Genomic DNA, 12,573 nt, shown 5'->3' with positions numbered 1-12,573 from the left:
TTATATACAAAGTCAAGAAAAAATTAATAACCAGACATTCCAAGCAGAGCAATCAAATCTTAGAGGATCACCGATCTGGCTGGAATCAGATCTTCTATGACACTTTGCATGACTAGAACTTTTTGGAGCACAAGCAACTATTTTTCCTCCAAACCCCAAAAGGAGAAAAGTAAAATTCCATTCTACATGTATAATGACGTGTAGTTGTGGTGTGGAAACAGTTTCCAAAAAGTAGGAAGAAAAGGGTTTTGCTTAAGACAATACAATCAATAACTCCTTACCACAGATAGAAAACTTATTTCCTTGTTCTTTGAGACGATCTTCTCTTCTTGATGAAATTCAGTGTACATTGTATTCAGTATGTATTGACTAAACAATGGATAAGAGAATAAAACTCTTTTCCCATCAAGGAGTTGATCTTAAATCTCTAAGCACTTTAATAAACACCAAGTTTAAAAAAAATCAAACATATATGTAACATTTGGCAAACCAGAAAAATGCTGAAAATCATGGTAGCATAAAAATTTGATTATTCAGGAATACAGAAAACGCTGTGTCTAGATCGATGTTGAGCAGCCAGACAGGATTTTGAAAAATTAATACTCTGTATCCAGCAGTCTGATAATTTTTCAATTTTGTGTCAATCTTTGATAATTATTCAATACCCAATGCTATTTTTATTTAGACATCTAAGAAGATGTCAATTAAATGTACAGCTGGGAATTCTGTGGTTGCTAAGCATGCTATGCAAATCTTGCCAACATTACTCATACCAATTACCACTCAACCAACAACTCAAGCTATTGGCTTTAAATTCTTACTGTGTTTAAGGTCTCAGTAAAGGAAAATGAGGTGTCCGTGGAAAAATGAAATTGTCGCGCCGCTATTTTTGTATAGTTTGTATAGGGACAAACTATACATGATAATTATTAAAGCTAACACATTGAATTATTTGAATAAAGTTCTAGTTTTTTGGTATTTAATATTACCTTTTAGTTTTGAGGCCTCAAACCCAGAACGACCGAGTGTGCTCCAGAAGCTCCTGCCCCTTCACTTTATTGCAAACACTTCAAGTCACAAGTCTGCAAGTCACAGATGAATATGCTCCAATACTGTGTGAGGAATTTTAGATATATGTAAAGAATTGAAGACACATTTGTGGGTTCTAATGATCTCGTGAGGAATGAATCAATGCTGAAATGGTATATGATCATAGCTTCACTATGATCATACCTTGACTGATGATCATAGATCATAGCTAGCATAGCTGATCATAGCTGATCATAGATTGATGATCATAGCTTCACTTGATTTCATATCCGCAGTTCATGAATGATTCATTTCATATACCATTTCAGCATTGATTCATTCCTCACTCGATCATAAGAACCCACAAATGACCAGCTCCCAACGTCAGTGGCTTCATAGCTCAGTTGGTTAGAGCGTCGCACCGGAATTGCGAGGTCACGGGTTCAAACCCCGTTGAAATCCTGAATTTTTCAGGCTTCTCTATCAATTCAATTGTAAAAATTGCGTTCATAACTGCGAAGATCATAGCTTCACTTGATTTCTTATAGTCATTATACTTGAGGTCAAATTGCTTACAAAATCTAATATGGTGGAAACTTCCAATTGCAAGCAGCTGAAGTTGTTCCCAGCAAGATATTCCGGTGAAACTGGAACCTTATTAATTCTTTTCAACAACTGAATTCCAAATTTCCTGTAAAAGTGGAGGTTCCCCTTTACTATTAATTATTTCATAAACTGCTAATAGTAACAGATGCAATCACGTAAAATTGTACTTTCTTACGAGTAAATTCTTTCATTCATGGACCGTTTAAATTTGTTTTAGGAGGTTAGTCCACAGCCATGAAATACCATACAGAGTCAAAAACATTTCCTACAAAAGACATTAGAACATGAAATAATCGTTTATACCTGAAACAAGCGATCAACAAGGAATCCGCCATGGTCGCCGCCATGTTGAAAGCTGAGAAGACCCTGGGAACGAGGCTACGCAAACAGTCACCCCATAGGTAACCCAAGGAACTCGACGATAGGAAGCAAAATCGAGGAACAGCTGATCAAGGTTTAAAAGACCACAAAACCACAATAATTTTCCGAGAAAGTTTCTTTTTTGTCCTTTTTATTTCCCATTTACAGCTGTCTGATTTTGTGAGGACACCTCTCTCGTAAATCTTGATAGTATATATGGAGGTCTCCTTGTCCTTTCTATTAATGTTTTGTAAAGAGAAAGAAAAACAGGTGATCGTCCAACCAGAGTTAAGCAGCGTTCCAGGTAACTTTCGTTTTGGCCAATCCTAATGTATGACGGCTTTTCTTTCTCGAGGACAGTGTTGACGAGGTAAGAGCAAACTGAGAACGAAAGCACTTGTCTACTCAAGCAACTTACTTCCAGAACGTTATGTAGGTAGAATTTATTGTTAAAAGCCATCAACTAACTGAGGTAGACTACGTTCAAGTAACTGGCGTTCTGCTTTGATGAAAAGTGCAAAACTTGTTCTCTCTTTTCCGAATTATGCCGAAAAAATATGCTGGCAACATCGATAGTAACCTGCGATCAGGGGTACTTTTCCTTAGAGAGGGCGCGAAAACCTACCCTTTCGAGCCCTCTCCAAAGAAACGTACTTCTGATCGCAGGTTACGTATACGTCGATAGTAATGCCTGCACAAAACAAGAAATTAGTCTAGCAAGGATTTCTCGCTAGTTGCGACTGTAGGCTTTGCACAATAGACCATTAACCACCTGGTTAACGTTTCCCCTATATTTGAAGATTGATGGAAGACAAATTCCCCTTTTTCTTATTCCGTTGTATGCGAACTAGAACCAAGAGAATACAAGGCAAGGGCGCGAATCCCTGTCTTCCAAGATAATTACTTAAATTTATTTTAAATAGCGTCCAAGCTATGTAGATGATTTCATCTGTAGTTTTGCACGACCACGTGGTCCTTTTTTACACCAACCGACCAATGTCGTGTCGACCTTGAAAAAAAACAAAGCACGGAGTATGACAGAGAACTAACGATATATTTCAAATATTTTTTATCGAATTAGGGCCAAATGTGGAGAATTCGCTTTCTTATACCTTATTTCCCTTTGTTTGCACCAAACGATCTCGGAAGAAACTGTTAAACCCGTATATTGATGAAAGTGACATCGGATCAATGTGGAGGTCTACGCTAGTTCAGTATTGTGGGTCTTGACGTTGCATATAACACTGCGATAGCCTAACTAGCTGGCGGGATATTTTATCGCAAAATATTTTCAGCACGCGCGAGAAGATCTTTGGTTGTGTTTTGGCCGCGAGTGGTATAGTGACGAGTAGGAGTTGGCTTCGCCGCCACTCGCTATGGTGATCTGGTGACGCGGAAAACATCACGCCGGCTGCGCAGGCTAATACCGCTATGACATTTAGTGCATTTGTCCGTTTTTGCGCTTTTATACACCCAATACAAAAATGATCGCCACTAAATTCTTCTTTTATATATATTTGTGCTAATTGTGCTTAATAGCCGCGTTTTTCACCAAAAATTCTTGTAATTAACTTTTTTCGATATATTAAAATTCAGCTTGAAAGAGAGGTTCTGAGAACAATGCAAAGACAAAGGAAAGTGGATGATGTGCAAATATTTTTCAAATTCATTCCAACTTGTTTCTATTGTTTTTGTCCTCACTGCCTCACTATCAAGACCTATCAAGCTGAATATTTGATATTTCGAAAATGGCCTATTTTACTAATGCTAACGAGGCAGGCTAGGCTGCTTCATTGCCATATATATTTCTTTCGGTCCATAATTGACGCTATGCAGACGCCCTTTCAAAATGTGGCCAATAGCTTTCCAGAATTTGTGAGGACATACTGGTGTCAGTTTCACTTCGCCATAATAAAATGAAACAATGATTTTCGATCAAAATTTCCCTGTTTGACTGTTTGTGGCGGTAAAAATCTTATCTTATCCTCTACTTTTGTTGGTGACGTTGTTGGTTTGTTTAACACTTGACCTAAATTCGTTCAGAAAAGGTTTTGAGCGGAGGTTGGACAAAAGACGAAGGCAAAAGCAAAGCTAACTTTTCCGGTGTCCGCTGGAACATCTCGCTGACGCCAACGCATTGATTGCCAGGGACTAGAAAGAATAACCCAGGCCCTCCCATCCATAAGAGATGGAGAGCACATTTAATTTTCTATAAGTCAGATGAGAGCATGCCCGTTTTCTGCAAACGTTTCAACGTTTTTCAACATGTTGAACCAATGAACCAATGTTGTGCGGAACTTTAAATCAGTCTAAACTTGATTCTACACTTCTTCAGCATTTTCTGCACATCAAACCATATCAAACCACCTTTTTCAAATTAAACGCCTCCGAATATTGATTCAACAAAAAGCTGAATGCATATTGAACAAACGCTTAAACCTCTTAAACGGGCATTTGGAGAAACAGGCGGGTGAAAGTTTGTAGCGCCTCGCAAGAACTAGAAACGGGCTTTTTTTAAACAGATGTACTCCATGCATGCAGTGAATTTGTTTTAATAAAGTCACTAGCATTTATATTATAAAAACTTGCAAAAGTTCGCGAAAATGTGCTCAAAAAACGCAAAAGGAATAATGTTTTGAAAGATACAATCTTCATTGAAAAACACTAGAAATTGGTATTTTTACGGAAATGTCAATAGCTAACTAGTTTACTATACCATGCCCTTCTCTACTCAGTTTTCTATTTTCTATTTAATATTTGTAATAGCAAGTGTTGTACTACTGTATGGAGAAAACAAAATAAAATAAGTAAAGTCACCCAGTAACGCGTAAAAACATTACCGCCATGAAATGTGATAAAGACACGCTTGTTGAGTCACTTACACTGCTCTCCAGTCCACCCCATGATCTGTTCCGAGACACTGTTGTGAATTTTAAATACTGTATCTAAAAGCCTGATCCTTAAATATTTCAACAGCAATGTACTTTGAGATCTTAACTGGCGAAGTCACAATTCGAGGTATAAGGACTCTTAACTACGTGCCGCTAAATCTCTTTTAGAGAGACAACCTTCATTTATCATCTATTATGAGACTGTTTACATGGATAGAAAAAAAATCCTGGATTTGGAAGATGCCAGAAAACAAACTACTTTTCAAGTGGCTTACATCCAATGACTTCGGTATGGGTAAGGGTTTGTAATTGAAGTAGATTGAAGCTCGTTCGTCCACGGCCATACTTGTCTTTACCCTTTTCAGCAGGATTTCACGGATTGAAAGTGGTTCAAGTTACAAGGTGGTAGGATGTTCCTATCTCCCAGCTAGGAAGATGTTATCACTAGAAACATCTTTACGTACAGGCCAAATACAACTTTTTTCATTCAAACTGAATTGGAAGCCAAATAGCTCCAGGATGAACCATACACCACTATCCATGTAAACACTCCCGAAATGTATCAATCAATTGCACTTAAAACAGTTAAAGATAGAACTACCTTTCGACACATATTTGCATCTTTATAAACACTATAAAGACTAAGTTCGTGCAATCTATGGTAAAATAAAATCGCTTTGAGAAAAATAGTTCATGGCAGTACCTTCTGGGTGTATCAATCATTACCTCGAATACTCTATTTTTAAGAACAATTCATCCTCTTTCACATATCGAGGACCAAAGAACTCCTTGATGCGAGCAAATCTTTCGTAGCCGTGCCAAAGGGTTCCACTGGGCCGTTTGAAGGCCGCCACGCGAGGATTTGCTTGTATGATCCGAATGATGTCGCGAGGGGGCAAGGAACCACTCTGATCTAAGACGCTAACAGTGATTGTCCCGGCCAAAGGCCAAACTTGGAGATTATCGTATTTTCCTTTTATCAAATGAATGAACAGTGCCACATATCTGCCTCTTCCACCGTCTATGCCATTTGGGTGAATTCTTATGCGTACCAGCTTTTCCTGGTGATCATTGCACACTGCATAAGTGAAGAATGGTCTCTCGTTTTTGCGATGTTGATTAACCCCGGTTATTTTTACAGTGAATGATAGGTTCCGTGCATTTTTCTTTTTTCGAGCCTGATTCGGGTTTGACCTGCAACATGATTATTAGATATTAATAAAAAGCCCCATCACTTCAGGACTTTTCAATAAGTCATGACCAAGAAAACGAAAGGTTATTCCCTCTGACTTCCTCAGGTATTTAACTGGATGCACGACGATTTTGATAAGCCTCCACCAACCCCAACATTACTAGTGTCCGGGAATACAGACAACAAAGTCACAAACTGTCCCTTAAACTCCAGTCCGCAACTGAAGATAAACATGAAAGAAAGGTGTATTTAAAGAGCGGGTTATAGACAAAAATTGAGAGGTGATTCTCGCACTTAACAGGACAATTACTTTTAAGCAATTGTCTCTTATAGACATCTGAAAAATTCAGGTGGCTTCAACGGGATTCGAACCCATGACCCTCTACGATGCCAGTGCAATGCTCAACAATGCAACTGAGCTATGAAGCCACTCAGTTGGGAGCAGGTCACTTTGTTGGGCTGATGTGATCCCGTGAAAGGACTAATGAATGAAAGAATTTGAAGTGCGGATCACCAACGAAAGGTAAAAGTAATCGTCGCACTTTAAGAGACAGTTGCTTAAATTCGCCATTTATTAAAGTGGGAGGATCATTTCTACCTTCCGTAAAAATAAACAGCTGCATTTACCCTCAAGAAAAAAAAAAATAACGCCAAGCGGTACATTCCACGCCCTCCCCCTTCTTATTGTGGTAAATCATGGTTTAGACCGACTCGGAAGGGACACAGTGTTGAAGTGTAGAAATCAGGTGTACATCGAATTACGAGCGTTTCTTGACATAAGTGACAGAATTCCTTGTTGTACTTCATTAATTTTTAGCAACTGAAACAAATAATAAATTACGACGTTTTGACCATTCTACGGTCAAAAACGAACTAATTTAAAATCTTAGCATTTGCTAACGTTTCACTTTAATTAGCTTTTTTTTCGGCATCTTTATTCTTCATTTACAACTCATGATATTTAAGTGAGCTTCTTTTAAGCTTTTTTACTTATATATTAGTCCTTATTGCCCCCAATGGGGCATAGGGCCGCTTTTTTGCGGTTTCTGTAACTTCTATATATACGCCCATTTTTTTTCTTTCCACCTACTTGATAACAACCAAAGAGCGGTCAAAACGTCATACTATAACATATGACACATACTATATGACACAATTTTTTTTATTAGCTTGTTCGAAAGCGCTTTCAAGATGATGAAGAATGGCGTTTACTTTATTGCAATAGCACTCGTGGTTGCCGAATTATTCAAGATTTTGATTTATGCAAATTTGAGGACTTGTCACGTCACATAGTGGTGACAAAATTATGTAAAATCGCAAAAAATGGAATATCTTTGAAACTACCAAGTCTGCAGGGTTGAAATTTTGCAGGGTTGATGTGCTGCCAAAACTACACATTGTGATAGTGATTATGATGTCACCATAACGACAGATTCCTCACCAGACCTCTACCTTCCCGAAATGAAAAATACCTTATTTGTTGCTCCAGAGTCTAACAGACTTCCTTATGCTTATGCTGTGTAATGTCCATATTCGCTCGCACCCACTGAATGAATATCAAGAGCAAATAACCCTTATTGGGGAGGGAAACTCTGATTTTACCCTTTGGATGGAGAGGGCCTGGAGCCCATTGCATTGCTATGGAAACGTCACAGTGGAACATATCATAGAACTTTGTAATGAGTTTAAGAACTGCAAAAAGTTTCAGGTCTATTCAGAAAACCTCTTCAGAGATATTCCATTTTTTGTGATTTTACATCATTTTGTGTCCACTATGTGACGTCACAAGTCATCTCATTTGCATAAATCAAAATCTTGAATAACTCGGCAACGAAGAGAGCTATCACAATAAAATAAACGCCGTTCTTCATCATTTTCAAACCTAATAAAAACATTTGTGTCATATGCACAAAATCTAATTAGCAAATGATTTGAGACGATGAAATTAGATCGTCCGGGTGAGTGTAGTCCTGAGAACTGTTTTTGGTGACTGACTGACATTGAAATTGTTGGTGACATCAACTGCCGTTTTGACAACCTTCACGGAAGCAATTTTCATCCTTAGAGTCAAGTGATTTGTGTAGAGTCAGTGAATCTTAAATAATAAACTCTGACCTGATCGGTCAGTAGAAAAGTGATCTTATTGGTCCGTCTAGTCAGTGATGTTTTTGGCTGGGATAAAGCCTTTTTACATAACACAACCAGCAGTCATTATTATTATTTGCAGTTTATTGAAACATCTGTTTGCAAACCTATTACAAAATTTGGGCGCCCAAAAAGCGTAACCAATTCCTGCTAATCCCTAAAAAAAAAAAAAATTCAATACTCTATCGATGTTATATATCCTACATAAAAGTATATCCAAGAATCTAAATGTAAAAATCCTAACGATTGATCTGTGTATCTAAAAATCTTAAATCTTCTTTCTCATAGATCGTTGTAAAAAAAAAAAAAAAAAGAAAAGGTAATTAAAAATCCCTAATAATGTCTACGGCCTTTAAGAATACCTAAATGTTCATCTTTGCCTTTCTTATGCAATTGTTCAGTGTTCAAAAAGTTTAAGTTCCTTGCAATGTTCAGAGTGCATGCCAGCATTGCCTTCTGCATCTGCTTCAGGACCAAGTCTCACCTGTCTCCTACCAAGAACTTGATTGACTTACTCACTTCTTTTGAATAACCACCCAGTACATCCATGCTGATGTTGTGCTGAGAAACTTTATATCTTGGATATTGCAGCTTGAGTTCCCATCTGAGTGGACCATACTTTCGCATTTTCTCCTCCGTCTTCATCTGTCAATTTCCCATCCACGGGCAACTCATCTCGATCAGGGTTACTTCTTTCTTCACTTTATCAATGACTTGCGCGTCGATGCGATTTCCTCGAACTTCTACTCGCTCGGCAAACAGAGATACATCCCACAAAGCTTTGAGTTCTTCGTTCTCGTAGACTGGCTTTGGACTGAATCGTTTATACCACGCATACTCCTCTCTTGGTAGTAGGTTGTGTTTGCTTTGAATCTCTAAGAAAAAGATTCTAAGGACGCTGTTGTGTCTTTGTAGGTATTTGGTTTGAACGATAGCACTGCACCCCGCCAACACATGCGGGACACTCTCTTGGCCCTTGCCACACATACGACAAGGCTTAGTGCAATCTTGATGATTTGCTGTTTTAATCTTCTTCCCAGTGTACAACTTTGTGGGTAAAAGCTGTGGGTACAGGTCTTGAACGCCAGTTATCATATGGGTTGGTGCAGTAGTTCATCCACTCAAAACACTTTTTGTCTAGGTATTCATCCTTCCACCTGCTTGCTAATACCTTTCCCTCCCACTTTTGGTCTTCTACTTCTGACTTTAACTTGCTAACCACTGACCACTGATTTCTTCAAGGCTTCTTTGACCTGCTTCCTTGGGATTTCATTCCCCCCCCCCCCCCCCCACCCCATCCCCACTTTAGAGCACAAAGACTGAGGATACGTAAGATTCAATTCAAGATCAAGTTCTCTAGCAAACGTGACAACATCTTTAGCAAAGGACTGATGTCCTCGCTCACTTGCCTTCTCGTCGAACATGTGGACGCTTCCTATCGTTCCTATCGTTTCCTGCTGCTTTGATCTTAGTCAGTTTGTATTCCTGTTAAACTGACCTTGAGCCTCTTCGGTCGATGCTCCCTGGCAAGTAAAGGGTTACATTTAAAATTTTTGGGTGTCACCCTCCATTCGCGACGATGATCTTCCTTACTTGTCCGTCGATTTGTCTGAGCTCTGCCAGACGCCATGTTTGGGTCCACATCAAATACATGAATGGAGACAGAGCAAATTTATTTGTGGACTTGACTTTGTTCCAGTCTGAAAGTGGACTGGACCAACTGACAGATACTCCCTGGATACATTTCTTAGCAGCAATCTTCAAGGCCATTGTGTCTTCCTGTTTCAGGCTCTCTAATACACCCAAAAACTTATACTGCTCTCCTTCCTTTAAACTTGCAATCGCCGTTGTCACCTCCAGGTTTACTTTGGCTCCATCAAAGACTTGCTTCCCACATTTGACATTTGCTACTGAGGATTTCTTCTTATTATTACTATTCTTCTTCTTCTTCTTCTTCTTCTTCTTCTTCTTCTTCTTCTTCTTCTTCTTATTATTATTATTATTATTATTACTACTACTAATATTATTATAATCGTAACTATTACAAAATTCTGGAATCTGATTGGTTCTGTATGTGCCAATTTGTTTCGTAATTGGCCCGCGATCACGTGGGTGTCCAAAAGCAGGTATCCAATTTGAACAACTCCCAACTGGATACCTGTAATTAGACCCCTGCACCATTCTCGAGTCAGTCACTGTCACATGCACTTGGATGGGGTCTTTCTTGCTGTTTTCCAAATGTTTGCAAAACAGATTGAATATAATTTTAACTTTTTCACACAAAATTTTTATCCTCGAATTTTGTTATGATTTCTCGCATTTTGTTACAGTTACGATTTATTAGTAATAGGACTTTGTGTCCTACAATTCAGGGGTAATCGGGCTCATAATTTCAAATCGGCGTCGCGCGCAAATAACTCGCATGATTACTCCCTGAATCATACTCCACTCAGTCCTATTACTATTACTTATTATTGGTAATTGAGATGTGCCACTTGCCTTGCGAGTTGCTGTCGCCATTGTCTTGTCTCCTTTGTACTGCAGCGATGCACTATGGGCTTTTCTGCATTCCCCTCAGAAGACACTAAATTGGGTTCGACTGGCAGGACATACCATCCCATGGTGTCCCATGGTGCAAAGTAGACTGATGACCATGGCTGGACATCAGAAAAAAGAATTGGCCCCAGTGGTGCTGCATATCCTTCACCTTGTTCCTGCAATGGCAAGCATGTCACATCTCCGATGAGGAAGGGCGGAGCCTCCCTTGGAGCTGTTCCATACCAGTGACAGTTGCCTCCATTAGCGTGATGAAGGTAGCCCATTTCCCATGCCTGACACCCACGTTCTACTCTGTGGACGCTTAATCCATCGGCTTCTTTAGCAACAGACTCCGCTTCATGGTTTTCAGGTAACCCGTTGATCTGCTGCGCACCTTCACAAGAGGGAACTCTGAATACATACTCCCATGCAGCGTGCCAATTAGGGCTTACCTGCTGTACGTCATGGCCCATAACAGGATAGTTATAGTCAGAAGTACAGTGATAATAACCCTTCTTGGCGTCAGTGGTGCTAATAAGTCCTCGACAGTTGCCTCCATTAGCGTGATGAAGGTAGCCCATTTCACATGCCTGCGCTACATGGTTTCCAGGTAACCCATTGATCTGCTGCGCACCCTCACTAGAGGGAACTCTGAATACATACTCCGATGCAGCGTGCCAATTAGGGCTGACCTGCTGTATGTCATGGCCCATAACAGGATAGTTACTTCCACTGGCTTGCTCAATAGTCATGTCAGCCAGGCGCCGGTCGCTCGTTTCTCCACCTCTCTCAGCAGAGCCACTCTGACAAAGTCGGTCGTGTGGTCCACCAATCGTCTCACTGGGTTGATTTGATTGGCTTGACCCTGTCATTTGCACAGCATTTCCAGCAACAGCGTCACTCAGCCCGTTGGCTTGGTTAGCACCTGCCGCCATACGTTGGCTCTGTTCAGTCACCTGCCAAGTGACTCCATCACCACAGTAAATTGAGTCCACGGCAGTATTTGCTTCAGTGTGGCTCAAGCTGCTGGTCTGATAAGTAGCTGCCTCAGTGGGGAGGATCGGTTCGGTAGAGTTTCCTACATCCCCTCCCTCAGTAATAACGAAACCGCCGTTGTGTAGATTCGCACGATCAGGGCGACTGTGAAATAAAATTAAAGGCTCCTTTGAGCAAGCTCACAGATTAACTGGAGGAGAATTATGAAAGGCGCCTTATAGCTACCTCATGGTATTACGTAAGCATGCAGCTCCATTTTTCTGCAGTGTTGGGGAGCTAAAGCATGCAACCTTTTTGACAACCTTGCTCCCAGGGTCTCTCTTCTCTGCCTCCTTCGACGAAGGAGGCAGAGGGGAGAGACCCTAGGAACGAGGTTGTGTTTTTGAGACGCGAACGGCAACTGAAATTGAGCTGTTTCCTTTTTCAACTTGTCTTCAAACAACTAAATTCATTTTGGTAAGTATTTTTCTCTGTTAGCGATGTCTAGTTTAAAAATCTGGGAGACACTACTGTCCTGGAATCCAAAATGTTCACTTCCGCTTGCCGTCTGCGTCTCAAAAACGTGGCACGTGCAGGAGCAGATAGTCATTCTTATTTGCTTGGAGGAAACATGGTTTCCAGATAGTTTCCGGAAAAAAATTATTCGGGAAATACTAGTCCCAGAATGCTCTACTCAAACCTGTACAGTAATTTAATTTTATAAGACTTTGTGTCAGTGTAAGTTGCCAAATGCATTTATCTGCAGTTAGTAGTGCGACATTAATTGTACAAGGTATACAACAAATCGAATGATTCAACAAGTAATAACCAGAAAAC

The 12,573-nt window shown here is 39.9% G+C and overlaps 1 protein-coding gene and 1 non-coding gene across 2 annotated transcripts in view; one reads left to right on the top strand and one right to left on the bottom strand.

Moving 5' to 3' along the window:
- The first annotated feature begins 1,418 nt into the window (after nt 1-1,418).
- Nucleotides 1,419-1,491, top strand: Trnas-gga (transfer RNA serine (anticodon GGA)). The gene has a single exon. It is a non-coding gene; the product is annotated as a tRNA-Ser (tRNA).
- A 2,178-nt stretch (nt 1,492-3,669) lies between these two features.
- Nucleotides 3,670-12,573, bottom strand: part of LOC137973621 (uncharacterized) — an 11,620-nt gene continuing 2,716 nt past the window's right edge. The window contains exons 2-3 of the mRNA XM_068820467.1: nt 10,723-11,901; nt 3,670-6,080 (exon numbers count right to left, since the gene is read on the bottom strand). Of these exons, the coding sequence (XP_068676568.1) occupies nt 5,609-6,080; nt 10,723-11,901 (1,651 nt within the window). The 3' untranslated portion in view covers nt 3,670-5,608. The remainder of the gene's footprint in view (nt 6,081-10,722; nt 11,902-12,573) is intronic.

This window comes from Montipora foliosa, chromosome 10, assembly GCF_036669935.1.
Source record: "Montipora foliosa isolate CH-2021 chromosome 10, ASM3666993v2, whole genome shotgun sequence".
Classification (NCBI taxonomy): Eukaryota; Metazoa; Cnidaria; class Anthozoa; order Scleractinia; family Acroporidae; genus Montipora; species Montipora foliosa.
This window is presented reverse-complemented; position numbering and strand designations above follow the sequence as displayed.